Raw genomic sequence first — 19,567 nt, forward strand, 5'->3', positions numbered from 1 at the left:
CTCTTTAGTGGTAGTAGGAGAAGGTATGAAGAAGGTGTCAGGCATTCCCATTAAGGATACCTCATAATTAGGGCTGTCAAGCAATTAAAAATGATTAATTGCATGATTAAATAAAATACCATTTATTTAATTTTGGATGTTTCCTACATTTTCAAATAAAGTGAGCACTGTACACATATTCTGTGTTAAAAGAAAAGGAGTACTTGTGGCACCTTGGAGACTAACCAATTTATTTGAGCATGAGCTTTCGTGAGCTACAGCTCACTTCATCGGATGCATGCAGTGGAAACTGTAGCAGACTTTATATATACACAGAGAATATGAAAAAATACCTCCTCCCACCCCACTGTCCAGCTGGTAATAGCTTACCTAAAGTGATCACCAGGTGGGCCATTTCCAGCACAAATCCAGGTTCTCACCCTCCACCCCCCTACACACAGATTCACTCTCCTGCTGGTGATAGCCCATCCAAAGTGACAACTCTTTACACAATGTGCATGATAATAAAGTTGGGCCATTTCCTGCACAAATCCAGGTTCTCTCACCCCCTCACCCCCCTCCCAAAAACCAGACACACAAACTCACTATCCTGCTGGTAATAGCTCATCCAAAGTGATGTAACTGAAATCAGTATATTTGAAAATGTAGAAAAGCATTTAAAATATTTAATAAATTCCAATTGGCATTGTATTTAAAAGTGCAATTGGGATTAATTTTTTTAATCATGTGAGTTAACTGATTAATTGACAGCTCTACTCATAACACAACAACAGGGCAGAAAATAAAATCTGTTGCCTTTATATCTTATCAGAATTAATACAAGTGATAATGTTATGGATAACATCCCAGTATTTAGGATAATATATAAATATAAGAATAAAAATACTGCCCTTTAGGGTACAAATACAATACTATCAGTTTAAGAATAGGAAGAATGTTTCCCGGGGGCAGTTATTCCACAAAATTGCGCATTACAGGGATTCTCAAACCATCCTTGAAACACTTGCTCCTGATGCTGCCATGTGAAGTTAGAGAAGGTAACATTTTTGTCTCCTGTGATGTACAAACTCTACTTACTTCAAAAACTTTTGGTCAATAGAGATACTAGATTGAGTCCCCTTAATTTGAGAGGATGCTGGGGTAGAAGATCTTCTGTGATATGCAGGGGAGTGGGAGAGAGCCTTTGAGGTGAAACTTCTGCCCTTGGATTGAAATAGTCTGGGGTTGTTGACCTTCAGAATAGGCTACAAGACTCATTTTGCTTCCTGGACTTTCTGAAGAGGGCTGATGCTAATGGTGCACATGGTGTAAGAAAAGATATGAAGGAAGGAGCTTTGGAGGTGAAAGAACAACCTACTGGATTTTACTCCGCAAGGAGCTGCAGTTCTTCTGGAGATTTGATGCTGTTTTAGTCTTTGTTTAGGTTTATATCCTATCAAAGCTGCTCATAGGAGTACATGGGTGCCTTTTTAAGGCCATTACATAGCAAAAGAACTAATTTGCATTTCAGGAAACGTATCTACGAATATACTCTGAACAACAGGTATTGCATCTCAATTTTTCCGAACAGGTCCTGTTTTTATCTGGGATGGCTGACTTGCGTGAGGTCAGAGTCGCTCATTATAAACAAGATATTATTGGCTTTCAAGCTGTGCTGTAAGCATGTGGTCTCTTTCAAACTCCAGCAGCATTAATACCAGTCTTTTTTTTTTTAGTGTTTAAACTATGCTCAAAAGATTGAATCCATGAACTGGATTTAATTTAAAACTAAAAATGCCTCATGCAAGAAGAACTCTTGCTGGTTTTATGCCAATTTAAGAATCATAAATAAAAGGGATGAAGTCCTCACTCCACAGAAGTAAATGTAAATTTTCCCATTGACTTCAGTAGGGTTATGATATCCTCTGAGGTTTCAATATGGGGTGAAATGACAAGGTTTTAAATTTGTGTTTAAAAACCATTAACCCTTCATTAAATAGTACTGATAGAAAGGGCAAGCACAGAGGAAACTAATGATGCAGGATAAAGGATGACACCCCCACACCCAACACTTCACTTGCTGTCTCAGTTGTGCCATGGTACTCAAAATAACTACCAATTACCTACTTCTAGAAAAATTGCTTACAACAAACTTCCCACTCTCCACTGAATTTGGAGGATGTTACCTCAGAAGTGGAGTGGCTCCTAAACTAATTTAGTCTAGCCCTATGTTACTAGTGATATGAAGGCTGACTAAGCTATTACCAGGTAGAGATAACACAAAAGCTCTTAGTTTCCTTTATCTAGGAAATTGAAAACAAATCCACCTACTTGCCATAATTGCTGTTAAGGAACATTTATGTACTGGCATGGCTAACACTGAGAGGACAAGACAAAAGCTTGTGTCTACATTCTGTATCAGGTCAGCTGTGCACAAAGTTGTCACAGAAAGGGATATGTGAAGAGTATATGTTGATAAAGTTGGTAGCCACAGTTAACTTGTATATATCTACATAAATATGGCAGGTGACCAGCTTGGCTTAATGAAGAAATCCTAGCAGATCTTAATCATAAAAAAGAAGCTTACAAGAAGTGGAAGGTTGGACATACGGCCAGGGAAGAGTATAAAAATATTGCTCGGGCATGTAGGAATGAAATCAGGAGGGCCAAATTGCACCTAGAGCTGCAGCTAGCAAGAGATGTCAAGAGTAACAAGAAGGGTTTCTTCAGGTATGTTGGCAACAAGAAGAAAGCCAAGGAAAATGTGGGCCCCTTACTGAATGAGGGAGGCAACCTAGTGACAGAGGATGTGGAAAAAGCTAATGTACTCAATGCTTTTTTTGCCTCCATCTTCACGAACAAGGTCAGCTCCCAGACTACTGCACTGGGCATCACAGCATGGGGAGTAGATGGCCATCCCTCTGTGGAGAAAGAGGTGGTTAGGGACTATTTAGAAAAGCTGGATGTGCACAAGTCCATGGGGCCGGACGCCTTGCATCCGAGAGTGCTAAAGGAATTGGAGGCTGCGATTGCAGAGCCATTGGCCATTATCTTTGAAAACTCATGGCGAATGGGGGAAGTCCCAGATGACTGGAAAAAGGCTAATGTAGTGCCAATCTTTAAAAAAGGGAAGAAGGAGGATCCTGGGAACTACAGGCCAGTCAGCCTCACCTCAGTCCCCAGAAAAATCATGGAGCAGGTCCTCAAGGAATCAATCCTGAGGCACTTACATGGGAGGAAAGTGATCAGGAACAGTCAGCATGGATTCACCAAGGGAAGGTCATGCCTGACTAATCTAATCGCCTTCTATGAGGAGATTACTGGTTCTGTGGACGAAGGGAAAGCAGTGGATGTGTTGTTTGACTTTAGCAAAGCTTTTGACACTGTCTCCCACAGTATTCTTGTCAGCAAGTTAAAGAAGTATGGGCTGGATGAATGCACTATAAGGTGGGTAGAAAGTTGGCTAGATTGTTGGGCTCAACGGGTAGTGATCAATGGCTCCATGTCTAGATGGCAGCCGGTGTCAAGTGGAGTGCCCCAGGGGTCAGTCCTGGGGCCAGTTTTGTTCAATATCTTCATAAATGATCTGGAGGATGGTGTGGATTGCACTCTCAGCAAATTTGCGGAGGATACTAAATTAGGAGGAGTGGTAGATACGCTGGAGGGTAGGGATAGGATACAGAGGAACCTAGACAAATTAGAGGATTGGGTCAAAAGAAATCTGATGAGGTTCAATAAGGATAAGTGCGGGGTCCTGCACTTAGGACGGAAGAACCCAATGCACCGCTACAGACTAGGGACTGAATGGCTAGGCAGCAGTTCTCCGGAAAAGGACCTAGGGGTGACAGTGGACAAGAAGCTGGATATGAGTCAGCAGTGTGCCCTTGTTGCCAAGAAGGCCAATGGCATTTTGGGATGTATAAGTAGGGGCATAGCGAGCAGATCAAGGGACGTGATCGTCCCCTTCTATTCGACATTGGTGAGGCCTCATCTGGAGTACTGTGTCCAGTTTTGGGCCCCACACTACAAGAAGGATGTGGATAAATTGGAGAGAGTCCAGCGAAGGGCAACAAGAATGATTAGGGGTCTGGAACACATGACTTATGAGGAGAGGCTGAGGGAACTGGGATTGTTTAGTCTGCAGAAGAGAAGAATGAGGGGGGATTTGATAGCTGCTTTCAACTACCTGAGAGGTGGTTCCAGAGAGGATGGTTCTAGACTATTCTCAGTGGTGGAAGAGGACAGGACAAGGAGTAATGGTCTCAAGTTGCAGTGGGGGAGGTTTAGGTTGGATATTAGGAAAACTTTTTTCACTAGGAGGGTGGTGTAACACTGGAATGCGTTACCTAGGGAGGTGGTAGAATCTCCTTCCTTAGAAGTTTTTCAGGTTAGACTTGACAAAGCCCTGGCTGGGATGATTTAATTGGGGATTGGTCCTGCTTTGAGCAGGGGGTTGGACTAGATGACCTCCTGAGGTCCCTTCCAACCCTGATATTCTATGATTTTATGAAATTGAAAAATGAATGCACAAACTATACTTAAATGTAGTAGGCACTTCCCAAGGAAAATACAAAAGATCAGAGTAGCAACTGGATTTCTAGAAGTGGTACCACAGAAAAAGGTGGCAATTATGGGGATCAGATGGGGGTGGGGGAATGATTAGCAAAACCCAAGATACTAATTCAGCTGTACATGTGGGCTACAAGAAATGAAAATGAAATGTGCATTGAAAACACACACTTAAACCTCATTCACTGAAATGTCAGTTACTAAGATACCTAGCAAGAAGAAGAAAAAATTATTCAGACCAAAATGTTTGATCAGTGCATAAAGGCCACTTTACACAAGAAGTTCTAAGAGGCAAGTAGCCTTTCCTGCATTTTCCCTTCACTACACTCCTTCACAATAATTACAAATTTCATAAAGTAATTAAAAATTGTTACACTAGAACAGTAAAAGAAGATCACAAGCCTTTTTCTCCTCTAGAGGCCTCCTAGTATGGTGGAGTTTAATAGTGATAGAAACTCAACATTTTTTTCAGTCGTAATTATATTTTCATTGTTCACAGTAGTGGAAAATTTTATACATTTCCATTGATTGTCATTCTCCACACTGCAAATCCCACACTCTTCCAAAGATTTAATAGTAACTGATACAGTGTTCTACACATTGTGACAAAGCTCTATCCTTGCCTCCATGGGTCCCACATTTCCTGGCAGATTTTGCTAGCCTCAGAGGCTTACTGTGACCCTCCACATAACCCTTCTTTTTCTAGGGACAAGGGTCACAGTTTACTGAGCCATTTTCATCATAAGCCAGTGAGGTAGGTGAGGAGAAGCTATCCTCCCATGCACAGTCTCTGTTGTTTCCCAGTCTTAGTGATTAATCAGAGAGGGGGTGGGGGGAGCCCAGGCCCACCCTCTACTCCAGGCTCCAGCCCAGGGACCCTAATAGTATCAGCTATGGTAGCCAACCTTTCAGAAACATGACACATACAGTTCCCTAGGCTATTTCCCCACAGCAGCCCCCACTTCCTCAAGCTCTACTTCACCCTTACCTCAGGGATTCCTCCCTTGTGCCTGATATGGTGTGTACTACTCAGTCTCTCCAACAGCACAACTTCCTCCCAGAGCTCCTGACATCCACACCCACCTGACTGGCTGGGAGGCTTTGAACTAGTTTCAGCCAGCCTCTAATTGGCTTCAGGTGTCCCAATCAACCTAGCATTCTCCCTGCCTTCTGGAAAGTTCTTAATTGGCCCCAGGTGTCTTAATTGACCTGAAGCAGCTGCCATTTCACTTATCCTGGTACCAGGGATTTGTTTAGCCTGGAGCTAATATATCTATCTCCCACTGCTTTTCTATAGTCATCTGGCCTTGCCCCGTCACAACAGCTACAATTTATTTCCATGAAGTGTGTTATTGGACCAATGCTTTTACATCCTTTTCTCTGTAGAAAAGTAGGTTATTCTATTATCTCCTTCTGTATAACTTTTAGGGAGCACAATTTTGTTGGGAAATGCAAGTCTGAAGTACCCAAGTCAGTGTCTTAAAATGCTGTAGCAAGGAAAACCAATTCTGAGGTGGCTAATGGGGAAATATTTTACATCTAAAAATTAACTGGTCACTTTGCAGTTGGTATGAATTACTCCTTCATTTGTCTTGGGTATACACAAATGGTATGAGCAATAGAGAAGATTGTTTGGAGATTTTCCAGCTGCTTAAATATTCTGACTCATGACTTTAATGGATATTTAAGGCAGTAGACTGGCTTTACAGAATCTTAGAATGACTTTTTCTAAAATACATGTTACCATTTTGCTTCCATTACATTAAAGCAACAGTGCACTAAATGTGTTTTGTTAAAACATATTTAGTGTACAGTTCCTCTAATGGGCTATTATAATAATACTTAGCCTTTACAAAATACCTTATTTTCCAAGATGTACTAATATTGACAAATATTTATAATTCACCTGATAAGTAAGGAAGTGTTACCCCTGTTTTATGACAAGAAAGTTGAGCAATGGGCATAAAGAGCAATTGCTTATACAGTGAACATGGCAGAACAGGATTAGAACAAAGGATTTTTTGGCTCCTAGCTCCCATTTTAATTAACCTGTCCACCCTGCCTCTCTAAACTAGTCTAAATGTAACTTGTTAATCCAATTTCTACTAAAACCTTTGCTTTAGTAGAGTAAAATTTAATACCTTGTTTTGGCTCTTTACCTTTATTGGCATTCTCCCTAGCATTTTAACCGTATGCTAGTAATACTTTCCAAATTGCGTTGTGGCTTTGCATCTTAAGTCTGCTGAATTTTTTTGTCCAGTCTGACACAAACAACAGCCTAGTGTCCATTTACAGTCTGTTTACAGCATTGCAAGACATTTTACATCAATATGCTTATTTCTTCAAGCCAGAAATTGTGCTAAGATACACCCAGATATTAAGGTTTTTATTATTTTTTTTGGAGGGGTGGGGATGCAAAAAGTGGTCTCTTGAATGGCTGCTGCTCTCTAATCTGTCTAGTCACCAGTGCTGTGATATGAAAGACTCCTCTTCCACTGTCTTCAATACACAGCTGTCTTTGTACTGCAACCAATCCTGATTGTGAACATGGCAAACACAAGAATTTCTGCTGTCCTCTCCTTTAAAATACCAAAACCTTTTCCTTATCATTGTCAAAATTTTTGCTTTTGATATTTCTAAAAGTGCTAAAGAAACTTAGGAACAGAAGGGGGGGGGTCTGGTTGCACAGGAGCTTGGTTGGGGGGGCGGTTCTGGGTGTAATGGTAATGGGACTCTGCGGCAGGGTCTCAGTGAAGGTGGTTGGAGCTCAGCAGGTGGGGGGAGGTCAGGGGAGGATACAGCTTGGTAGGGTGTCTGGGTGTGGGGGGCTCAGTGGGGGATCCAGATGCTGGGGGAGGGGGGTTCAGTGGAGTGCGGATCCAGGTGCAGCTGGTTGGGGCTTGGTGAGGTGGCTCATCAGGTGGTACAGGGGAAATGGGGCTCATTGGGGCAGGGTTCTGAGTGTAGGGGAGTGAGGCTCAGCAGAAGGAGCTTGGTGTGGTGGGGGGATCTGGATGCATGGAACTTAGGCATATGGCAGGCGTGGTTCCCTGTACAGGGATCCCTCCCCATACAGCTGAGGAGGTGTGTGTGTGTGTGTGAGAGAGAGAGGAGGAGTGTGTCCCCGGATGATGTACAGGGGAAGAGGAAGTCCTGTCTTCCCCAATCCACCCAGGACTAGCAGCTGAGCCTGGAGCAGGGTAGGAGCCACAGCTGGGTCTTCCCCAGTCCCAGCCCTGAGCATCTGAAACATATTGCTGGAGAGAACCCCATTACCAAACTTGTGACTTCCCTTTGGTCCCCCACCAGAAAGTCATTTTTCTGCAGGGAAGCAAATAAATCTGCAGGGGACATAAATTCTGCATAGGTGCAGTGGCACAGAATTCCTCCAGGAATAATGTATGAGCCCGCTCCCCGGGGAGGGGAAGTGAGGGACTCCAGCCCCAGCTGTTGCTGCTGCAGGCACCATCACCTCCACCACCACCTGTGAGGGGTCCTTCCTGCCTGGCCACCAGACTGCCTCCTGGAGCTGCGGATAAGGAGTTGCTGGAGGCCCAAGGAGGAGAAGAAGAGGACCATCTACCAGTCGGGGAGCACTGAGAGACTTTGCAGATGACCGTGGAGGGGGCCATCATGGACTGAGTAACTTTCGAACTGTACTTTTGTAGTGGGGGTTTTGACTGTGTTTGTGGGGACATGGGGTGTGGTGTGAAGCCTGCCCCCCGGTTCCGTGTGTCCCCCACTGCTCCCCTACCCCCACTGGCTGTTTACCGTCTGCCTCAGCTCCTGCCTCTAGACTCAGCTGCTTGCTTGGCTTGCCACGCCCCGCTTCCACCATTTGGGCCAGGAGCAGCAGCCAGCCCAAACAAGGACCCTTTTGTGGAAGCGCACATGCGTGCATGTGCCTCCCCCGCATTTCGACTGCCCACCCCACAGCTTTGCCCCTTGCTATTTGCCCCTCTCAGCCTTTTGCACCTCCTCTTTGCCTCAGCCCCCCATTACTAGCTTCAGTTTGTTTGCCCCACCCCAGCCTCTGAAGCTAGTCCTTGGCTTCCCTGTCCTACCTCTAGCCTGCTTAGCCTCTCACTCCGTGCACCCATGCCCCCTCCCATGTGCTTGTGCCCCTCCCCATTTTAGTTTGAACCGTCTTCACTGCACCCCTCAATGCTGTTGTATTCTCCCCTCCCCTAGTAAAAAAAAATTAGCCTGATTCCCCCGTGGTAGGGCTATTTCTTTTAAAGAGCAGAAGTTGGTTCTATTAAGGGGGCAGCTTTGGGTGCTGGAGTGAGACTGCAGAGAACGAGACACCCCTGTTAGGAAGACCCTGAAGCCAGGGGAACTGCTCCAGATGAGAAGGGTTGGGAGTAGTCTGTTATGACAGGAGGGACTCCAACCAGACCAGGGGAGTTTAGTCTGTATGCAGCTGAAGAGAAGACTTGTGTTTTGTTTTGAACTTAATAAATTGGACCCTAAGCAGGGCTGTTGTGATTGACTGGAAAAAACCCTGCATGGAGTTTATTTGGGGATCCAAGAAAGGAAACTTGAGATGAAGGACTGCAGGCAGGGCTACCACGAGACCACCAGAGGAGCTGTGATGGGGCACTTGTCCATAGTTACTTAAACACTTAGCCTACTTCCTGGTAACTTGGGCTCCACGAGCCTGTCAGTTTCAAAACTAAAATTTTGGCAAGTTTACATAGTCCTGCAGTTTGGACTACGGGATACAGACAGCAGTGCTGTAACTCATAGAATATCAGGGTTGGAAGCAACCTCAGGAGGTCATCTAGTCCAACCCCCTGCTCAAAGCAGGACCGATCCCCAACTAAATCATTCCAGCCAGGGACTTTGTCAAGCCTGACCTTGAAAACCATTAAGGAAGGAGATTCCACCACCTTCCTAGGTAATCCATTCCAGCGCTTCACCACCCTCCCAGTGAAAAAGCTTTTCCTAACATCCAACCTAAACCACCCCCATTACTCCTTACTCTGTCATCTGATACCACTGAGAACAGTCTAGATCAGGGTGGGCGAACTGTGGCCTGCGGCCTCAATCCGGCCTGCAGGCTTGCCCCCCATGGTGCTGCAAGCCCCACGCCAGCACCACATCCCTGGGGTTCCAGGGGGCGGAGGGCTCTGTGCATTGCCCTTGCCTCTGGGCCCCACCCCCCACAGCTCCCACTGGCTAGGAACAGGGAACCATGGCCAATGGGAGCTTCAGGGGAGGTACCTGGAGGCATGGCAAGGGCAGTGCACAGAGCACTGTGCCACCCCCACCCCCCACTGGGGCTGTGCAGGCCGCTTCCTGGAGCAGCGCCACATGGGGCCAGGGCAGGCGTGCAGGGAGCCTGCCCTGGCCCCAGTGCGCACCGCTGCGGCCCCAGAGCCGCTTTAGGTAAACGGTGCCAGGCTAGAGCCTGAATCCCTCCTGCCCCCCAACCCTAAGTCCCCTGTCTGCACTTCACACCTCTCCTGCACCCCAACCCCCTTCCCTGAGCCCCCTCAGACACTCCACACCCCTCCTCTGCCCCAATCCCTTGCGCTAAGTCTGTTCCTGCACACCACACCCCAACCGCCTGCTTCAGCCCTGCATACAATTTCCCCACCCAGATGTGGCCCTTAGCAAAGAAAGTTTGCCCACCCTGATCTAGAGCCATCCTTTTTGGAACCCCTCCTTCAGGCAGTTGAAAGTCGCTATCAAATCCCCCCTCATCTTCTCTTCTGCAGACTAAAGGATCCCAGTTCCCTCAGGCTCTCCTCATAAGTCATGTGCTCCAGCCCCCTAATCATTTTTGCTGCCCTCCGCTGGACGCTTTCCAGTTTTTCCACATCCTTCTTGTAGTGTGGGGCCCAAAACTGGACACAGTACTCCAGATGAGGCCTCACCAATGTCGAATAGAGGGGAATGATCACGTCCCTTAATCTGCTGGCAATGCTCCTAATTATACAGCCCAAAATGCTGTTCGCCTTCTTGTCAACAAGGGCACACTGCTGACTCATATCCAGCTTCTTGTCCACTGGTGGCATGGATGCTGCAAACATGAACAAGAGTCCCAGTTCACATTCGCATTGCCCTCTTCAAACAGGACTACGTTACTATGGAGTAAGAACTTCAGGCCTGCAGCGTCCACGTGGGGGAATTCTAGTGTGGCACTTTGGTGCAGGCGGCGATCCACACCCATCTAGTGGGAACGATTTGGTGTGTTCAGCACCGCACGGAGCTTAATGAGCACAGGAGAGGCACTGAAAGGGACAAAAATACGTCTCAGGGTAGGCAACTCGTCCCAGTTGCCGTGAGGTGGGTGCTGTCGTGCACCGCTGCTCGCCCCGGTGCTGCAAGCAGGCGCACGCGAAGGGGTCAGTGCCCCGTACTCCCACAAGCCGCCTGATCCACCTGGGACAGCCGCCTCTGCTGGCGCTGCTTGGAGGGCGGCTGGCCCGCTCGCGTCAGTTATGGGCTTCGCACATGCGCAATGGGAGCTTGCTGTCTTCTGCGCCTGCGTACTGCGATCCAAAGCTCACGCACCTACATGGTGGTGAGCGCACGTATTCGGGGGGAGTAGGGGGTCTGTGGACGCGTGCGCGTTGACGCGCTCAGAGGAATGATGGGCGGGGTGGAGTGTGTTATCGCGAGGTTTGTGGGGAAAGGCTAGAACTGGAGCCGAATTTGAACGCGGCGAGCGGAGCCAGATCTGAAAGCCTCCTTGCGGGCCGGGCTGGGCCGAGTAAGCGGGAGAGGCCTGGGGGCTGCCCGGTGTCTTCACTGCCGCCGCCGCTGCTGCTCTCCCCTGAGGGTTGGCGCCGGCGGCTGCCGTTAGCTGTCCCGGACTGGGGGCGGTTTTGGGTTGTCCCCTTCCCCGGGCAGGCGGGGGCCGGAGCTGGGCGCGCGGAGTCCCCCCTTCTCCGGGTGGAGGTCGCTGGCGGTGCCTGGTGGGGGTCGGAGCTGGGTGGGCGAGGTCGGAGCTGACTGTCCTTTCTTTCGTTCTCCACTCTCCCCTCCGCGGCGGCTGGTGTGGGGCAGTGGTTGAGCCTGCCAGACTCCGCAGTAGACTGAGTTTTGTGTGTAGAATCGTAGAACAACAGCGGTGGAAGGGAGCTCAGGAGCTCTCATTATGCCTCTTCGTGCTAGATTACTTATAAAATCATAGAATAACAGGGGTGGAAGGGACCTCAGTAAGTCATCTAGTCCAACCCCCTGCTCAAAACAAAACCAGCCCCAACTAAATCATCCCAGCCAGGGCCTTGTCAAGCTGCGCCTTAAAAACTTCTAAGGATGGAGAGTCTACCACCTCCCTTGGTAACCCATTCCAGTGCTTCACCACCCTCCTAGTGAAAAAGTTTTTCCTAATATCCAACCTAGACCTCCCCCACTGCAACTTGAGACCATTGCTCCTTGTTCTGTCATCTACCACCACTGAGAACAGCCAGTGTAACCAGTGACCAACCTAGAAGAACATTCAGGTTGCAAAGTGGAGCCCTCAGAAGTCAGGGAATGACACGATTCACATGTTAGTTGCAACTGTAATTTAGCCCTCTTGTGCATATTTATTTATCAGTGTTATGTGCCCACATAAATTTTGTAAGAGACACCCTGGTCTTATTTAGCGCATGGAATGGGAGGTGTTCCCTGAATGAGTTCTTTTGGTTGTTTGATGTGTGACCGTATTTACTGCATATTTGCTATTGCTACTATGCCTGCTCAGTGCTAGTGCAAGTAAGACCTTAGGGCAGTGGTCGGCAACCTTTCACAAGCGGTGTGCCGAGTCTTCATTTATTCACTTTAATTTAAGGTTTCACGTGCCAGTAATACATTTTAACATTTTTTAGAAGGTTTCTCTCTGTCTATATATTATATAACTAAACTATTGTCATATATAAAGTAAACAAGGTTTTCAAAATGTTTAAGAAGCTTCGTTTAAAATTAAATTAAAATGCTGATCTTACGCCACTCGCCTGCTCAGCCTGCTGCCAGCCTGGGGTTCGGTTCACCTAGGCTGGCAGCAGGCTGAGCAGGGCCTGCGGCCAGGACCCTGGCTGGCAAAGGACCGGCAGCGAGAACCCCAGCTGGGCAGCGGGCTGAGCGGGGCCAGTGGCTGGGACCCCAGATCGGCAGTGGGCTGAGCAGCTTAGCCCCCTGCCACTCAGTCTGCTGCCGATCTGGGGTTCTGTCGGCCGGCTCCTGCCAGCCAGGGCCTCGCTCAGCCCGTTGCTGGTCTGGGATCTTGGCCCTGCCCACATAGAGTGGGTACCTATCTTCTTCCTGGCTCTAGCCCATTCTTTTCCGCTCTCTGCACTGAGCTGAGGATGGGAGTGCACTGAGCACAGGGCTGGGGGTGAAGGAGTAGGCTGGGGGTTTGGGTGTAAGGTCTGTCCAGGAGCTAGAATGAGGGAGGGAGCTCAGGGTTGTGGCAGGAGGTTTGGGTGTGGAGTGCTTACCTGGGCAGCTCCCGTTTGGTGCCAGGGGTGCAGGTGGGAATGTGTGTGGGAGATGCAGGAGCTCCCGTTTGGTGCTCAGGGTGGGGGTGGGAATGTGGGGGGTGCAGGAGTCAGGGGGCTGGGTATGTGTGGGAGGTGCAGGAGTCAGGGCAGGGGGCTGGGTATGTGTGAGAGGGGTGCAGGGGTCAGGACAGAGGGCTGGGGGTGTGGGCTAGGGTTGTGGGGGTGGTCCCAGCCCCCTGCCCAGAGTGGCTCACGGCAGGGGGCTGGAGGGGATATGCCCTGATTCCACCCCCGCAGTCCCCAAGGCCCTGTCCCCACCTCTTCTGTGGCTCCGCTTCTCCCTGTCCTCGCAAGGGCCATCAGCTAATCTGGGGCAGGGAGGGAGAGGAGGAGGGGCAGGAACCCAGCATGCTGGGAGAAGAGGCAGGGGAGGGAGGACCTTGCCTGCCCTGCAGCAGCAGCCGGCAGGGCCAAGCTTCTTCACCCTGACCCTGCGGGAGGGGGGCGGAGAAGAGCGGGCTGGGGCGGGCAGGATTTTTAATGGCACACTGCTGCCTGCCGGGGTCCCGGCCGCTGGCCCCGCTCAGCCTGCTGCCAGCCTGGGTTCGGCAGCAGGCTGAGTGGGGCCGCCGCCTGGGACCTGGCAGGCAGCAGCATGCCATTAAAAATCGGCTCACATGCCATCTTTGGCACGCGTGCCATCGGTTGCTGACCCCTGCCTTAGGGTCTTAAGTTGGTTACCCAAAAAATAAACACACAATTAGTAACCATCTATGAAAGGTTTGGTTTAAGTGATTGCCTAGCAACATGGACGGTTTCAGAGTAGCAGCCGTGTTAGTCTGTATTCGCAAAAAGAAAAGGAGTACTAATGACACCTTAGAGACTAACCAATTTATCTGAGCATAAGCTTTCGTGAGCTACATGCATCTGATGAAGTGAGCTGTAGCTCACGAAAGCTTATGCTCAAATAAATTGGTTAGTCTCTAAGGTGCCACTAGTCCTCCTTTTCTTTTAGCAACATGGAGGAACTTAGTGGCAAAAGGGAGGGATAGAAGCCAATTCTGTGCACAGCATTCAACTACTTTAACCGTATGATCATCCTTTCTCTTTTAGTCCCATGCTTCATTCCCTATGTCTTCTAGCTGTTGCAAGAAACAAAACAGACAACAGCCAGCTGTGAAGTTGAGGACTTTGCAAAGTTAATAATGTTCTTTTAATGTAATTGTTGTGTACTTTCCTAAGATATTAAAAAAGCAAACCTGAGGGGGGACAGATGCCTTCTTGCGGCATCACACTGATATCCACATTGTTAATTAGCCTCTTTGTGGACCTGCACTAGAGAGGAATGGGACACTTTGACTGTAGTTTTTACAGATGTTTGCTGACAGCAGAGGTGTGGTAAAGACTTGGAAATCTTGAGTTCTATTCCAAACTCTGGAAGGGAGCGTGCACTAGTACACATTTTTCTGTCCATTTCCCCTAAGCTTGACCACCTCTGCCCCATCCTAGTCCTATCTCTTTCACACTACTGGCTTCTTGTCCTAGTCTCAGCTCCTTAGTCTTCTGTTCCCAGTTCCAGTCTCCTTGCTTAAAAGTCCTAGGTTCACCTCTCCATATTCCCTGTCTCATTCTTCTTCTCCAGCCATTCCCAGTTCACTCCTCTGCTTCCTAATGTTTCTTGCCTGCCCGCAGCCCTTGTCCCCACTAGCTTCCAGTCTCCCTTTCCAGGCTGCTCGTCTTATCTGTGTTCTTGCATGCCCCAGCTCCTTGTCCCAGTCTCTTTACCCAGCCAGTCGTAGTTCACTCCCTGCACCCTGGCTCATTGTCAGGTCTGTATCCCCTTTTCTCTTCCTCATCCTCTGCATCTATTCTCAGTTCTCTCCACGCACCAGCTCCCTGTGTTGCATCACCTTCCTTCCCTGGCTCCCAGACCTAGTTTACTATCAGCTCCTTGTCTAACCTACTCCTGCCCTGCAACCCCATACGCTTGAATCAAATGGCTTTCTCCTCCACACTGCCTGGGTGGGAGCGGTCATAGAGAGCATAGGAGAAACAGACTCTGCTGTCAGCTCTGGTGCCCAGCCAAGAGCAGCTATTGAGTAAAAATCGCTGGGCTGGAGAGAGCACAATCAGTCAGTCTGTGGGCATGCCGTCTATGCAGTTTTGTCATTTGCTGGAGCTATGAGGGAATGGAGTATGCTCAGTGGGTTTGGTGTATTTGCCATCCCGTCATGTGTAGATACTCTTGTGGGGATGGTGCATGCTCATGGAGGATGCAGTCTTCAGAAATCTTAGCTGTTAAATTCTAGCAAATGTCCATTGAGCATGTGTGAACTGCAGTTTTTTTCAAAGGCTTCCAACTTGATGAAATTTGGCTGGATTTTCATGGCAAAAGGTGCATCCCTAATACATCGGTCACCCCCTTCCTAATTTCAAGTCCCTATTCCAAAGCATGGTGAGAGAACTTTCCAAAGAAAAGATCCAAAGACATTTTTTTAACATGGGAGAAAAATTTGTTTTCATTAGCATTGTTCTCAGAAATGCTTGAATTATTTTGACTGAAGTGTTGAAAAGAAATAAAAAACAGCCTGAGGTAGATACATGAAGTGGAAAACTTCAGCCTAAAGAGTTTAAAGTTTGTAAAGTTTAAAAGCAATTGAAAACAGGATCTTATTGTGGGGAGTGTTAAGCAAATATAGTAATAGATGGTGCTACCAGCTCTGTGTAGAATATCCCCTTCCTTAGCCTTGCGTGCTCTTCCTCCCCTCCCCCCGTGCAAATGTAGACTGGTGCAGGTGTTTCTCCATGTGGTTGACCCTTGCTTTGAGAGAGGTTAGTTATTGGGTAACTTCTGCAGTGGTTCTCAACCATGGATATGTGTACCCCTGGGGATATGCAGAGGTCTTCCAGGAAAGGGGTTCTCAACCTTTTTCTTTCTGAGGCCTCCCCAGAATGCTATAAAAACTCCTTGGTCCACCTGTGCCTATAAAAGCCAGGGCTGTCATTAGGGGTTAGCAAGTAGGGCAATTGCCTGGGGCCCCACGAAGCTAAGTTACTCAGGCTTCGGCTTCAGCCCCAGGTGACGGGGCTTGGGGCCCCGGGCTTCAGCTTTCTGCCCTGGGCCCCAGTGAGTCTAATGCCTGCCTTGCTTAAAATCCTACTCTCAGCCCCGCAGGGGGCCCCAGACCTCTGTCTGAGAACTGCTGTTCTAGGGGGTACATCAACTCATCTAGATATTTGCCTGGTTTTACAACAGGCTACATAAATAGCACTAGCAACGTCAGTACAAACTAAAATTTCATACAGACAGTGACTTGTTTATACTGCTCTGTATACTACTATACGCTGAAATGTCAGTACAATATTTCTATTCCAGTTGATTTATTTTCTAATTACACGGTACAAACGAGACAGTAAGCACTCTTTCCGTAATAGTGTGCTGTGACATCTTTGTATTTTGTCTAATTTTGTAAGCAAGTAGTTTTTAAGGGAGGTGAAACTTGGGGTATGCAAGACAAATCCTATTCCTGAAAGGAGTACAGTAGTTTTGAAAGGTTCAGAGCCATTGTTCTAAAGCAGCAATGTCCAATGACTTTCTGTAGGGTTTTTGGCTTCCAAATCAATAAGGCATTTTTGAAAATTTTACTGGCCTTGAGAGGCTGGCAAATGATTGACGACAGCAGATTTTGTGGGAGGTAAAGCCATCCTGTGTGACTCTTCTGGAGGGAGTTTTGCCTCTTGTCAAATTGAAGGAACTGGCTGGAATATCTGGAGAGCATTGCTTATATTGTGAGTAGAGGGGATATGCAACAATTAGAAGGAAGTTCGGCTTTGCACTCTGTGCTGTTGTTGCTGTTGCCAAGAATGAAAAAAATAAGTATGTGGATCCTATCAGTCTTGCATTAACATTTTAAGATTTAGGTGTAAGAATCTTTCATTGTGTTTTCAAAGAAGCGTTACTTCAGGTAAGTAAGTTTACCAAACTTTGTGTAGCTTCTGAGAGCCTGGGAATGGGCTTGGGCTGCAGATTTCTTTCCACAGAGCTTGAAAAAGCCAGTGAAGCATTGGGGAGGTGAAGAGGTGGTTGGAGAGACCACAATGTGATGTTATACAGAAACAAAGTTTTTTTTGTTTAAAAATGAGTTCAGCCCTTGTGGTTGTGAAAACAGATGCACTGCTCTCCTCCAGAAACTGCAGATAGAACTCCTGCAACTCAGCTGCTGCTCAGAGCTCTGCCAAGTAGCTGCTAAATTAAATTAATAAGAACCTGGTTGCTTTTGTTGCTCTGAACCTTGGGCTTGTATTTATTAGCTAACTATAAAAGTGTTTTAACATGACCTCGAGTAGTTTAGTTAACCTGAGGGGTTAAATATGAGTTAGTTTAGACAGTGATTTTTATGTGTAACATTTTGTCAGCAGATCAGGGGTAAAAGCTCCTGGAACCATCGATGCTAGCTTAAGTGATAAACATGCAGGTCACTGCCCGTGCTGTTCTAACCCCCCAAGTAGCAGCAAAATGTCACTTTTCTCCCTCTTCCCAGCAGTGGATGTTATGGCAACTGAGCTTTTCATGACAATGTTGCCCCTGAAATATTTTACAATCTTTTCTTCCCACCCTCTTAATTTTCTTTGAGGTCTACTAGGTTTTGTTCGCTGGTCATCCTTTGAGATCCTCAGAGGTAGGGAGTTAAAGAAGGGGAAGTGTATAGTAGTCAGGTTGAAATTTGCAGATTGTTTGTGTTGGGAGTAGAGCAGAGCAAGGATGTAGCTTCTTGTTTTTTACTGACTGGTGCTAGTTACAGAGAATCTGTCCCTTGGCAGCCTAGTGTGGTTTTGCTGTTTCTGTACTAGCTGACAGCTGCCTCAAATGGGATTTGAATGGGATTTGCATTTCCATAGGGTCTCAGTCTGATTTGCATTCTCAAAAGGCAGCAACAGACCTGAAAGAAGTGCGGAGAATAGTCTGATATGCCCAGCTTCAGCTATGGGCAGAAACTTTGTTCGTATAAATTAAAGTTGTACATTGAGGATAAAATCTGAATAGTTTAATGGACTCGTAAAGGTGAGTTAGAAATGTTTTCTCAGAGATTTCTAAAAAAACAGACTTTTTGATTAAAGCAGGGTAAGAATGCATTTCTGGGGTAATTTCAAATTGACTTTGTATTGCCTTTGTTTCCTTTATAAATCCACACTACAAGCTGTTAGTCATAGTTCATTTACTAACATTGAACAAGGAAGTAGGAAAAATGATCCTGTGCATGAGTATAAATCTGGTCTGCTATTATTGGCACAATATCAAGGCTGTTTAATATCACTAGAGACCACCTATATTCCTAGTTAGTCCTAGTAGCCTCCTTTTATGAGCCATGAAGAATCTAGAGTTTTAACTACTAGGGTGATATGATCTTAAAAATCTTACATTTTAGAGTTCTTCTTGTCTGTGGCCAGATGTAGAGGTTATAAATGCCAAATTTGGTGACAAACACATGTTAAGATGATATGCTGATCATAAAGGAAAAGATAAGGAGTCCTAGATTCTGTTTCCAAATCTGCTCAAACTCGCTGTGGTGATCTAATTTCTCTGCCTCAATTTTTGTGCTGTAAAATGGTATTTATTTCAGAGGGGGATCTGTGGCTTAAGTAGGTACTTGTATGAAGAAAATAAGAAAATAATAAAATGGAAAGGCAGCTAATTTCAACCTAATACAAGGAAACCATTTTTTTAATACAAAACTTGTAGAACTTGCTGCCACCAGATTGAGACCAGCGTCTTGGTAGAATGCAAAAGAAGAACAATGTGTTTATCAACAGCAATGCCATCAGTTAAATTAGGTGTTTAAAAATAATTGTTTAGAGCAGTGGTTCTGAACCAGGGGTATATGTACCCCGGAGTATGCAGAGGTCCTCTCGGGGGTAAATCAACTCATATAGATATTTGTCTAGTTTTACAACAAGCTGCATAAAAAGCACTAGTGAAGTCAGTACAAACTAAAATTTCATACAATGACTGACTTATTCTGCTCTACATACGATAACACTGAAATGTAAATACAATATTTTTATACCGTTGAATTATTTTATAATTGTATGGTAAAAATGAGACAGTAAGCAATTTTTCCATAATAATGTGCTGTGACACTTGTGTTTTTATGTCTGATTTTTGTAAGCAAGTAGTTTTTTAAATGAGTTGATGGTATGCAAGACAAAACAGACTCCTGAAAGGGATACAGTAGTCTAGAAAGGTTGAGAGGCACTGGTTTAGAGGAACAAAAATCTCAGCCGAGTCTGGTTTATGGTCTGAGTACTGACATAGGGGTTAGGAAGAAACTTGGGTTATGGATAGGTTATTCCATAACAGTGAACTAAAATTTTTTCACACTGCCTATGCAAAGCATTTGGTACTGACCACTCTAAAGGACAGGATACTGGACTAGATGAACCCAGTGATCTGTGTTTGCAATTGCTGTATTTCCAGGTGTTTGTGGAAAGGGCATGACAGTGGCTGGTGTGTACTTCAGGAAGGTGGTGAGGGTTTGCTTGGGACATAGATTTTGATATGGTTAGTTTTTTTTGGTGTAGTGGTG

The 19,567-nt window shown here is 46.6% G+C and overlaps 1 protein-coding gene across 7 annotated transcripts in view; it reads left to right on the forward strand.

Annotated features, from left to right (window-relative positions):
• Positions 1-11,190: 11,190 nt before the first annotated feature.
• Positions 11,191-19,567, forward strand: part of SPDL1 (spindle apparatus coiled-coil protein 1) — a 48,479-nt gene continuing 40,102 nt past the window's right edge. The window contains exon 1 of one of the 7 annotated variants that reach the window (XM_084636946.1): positions 11,191-11,269. Coding sequence is in view for 2 of the 7 variants with exons in the window: in XM_084636944.1 (XP_084493070.1) it covers positions 16,788-16,860 (73 nt within the window). In the remaining 5 variants the exon portion in view is untranslated. The other 6 variants (XM_084636949.1, XM_084636945.1, XM_084636947.1 and 3 more) reach the window with 6 other exon arrangements.

Source organism: Lepidochelys olivacea (genome assembly GCF_965140295.1).
Source record: "Lepidochelys olivacea isolate rLepOli2 genome assembly, chromosome: 8".
NCBI classification, from domain to species: Eukaryota; Metazoa; Chordata; order Testudines; family Cheloniidae; genus Lepidochelys; species Lepidochelys olivacea.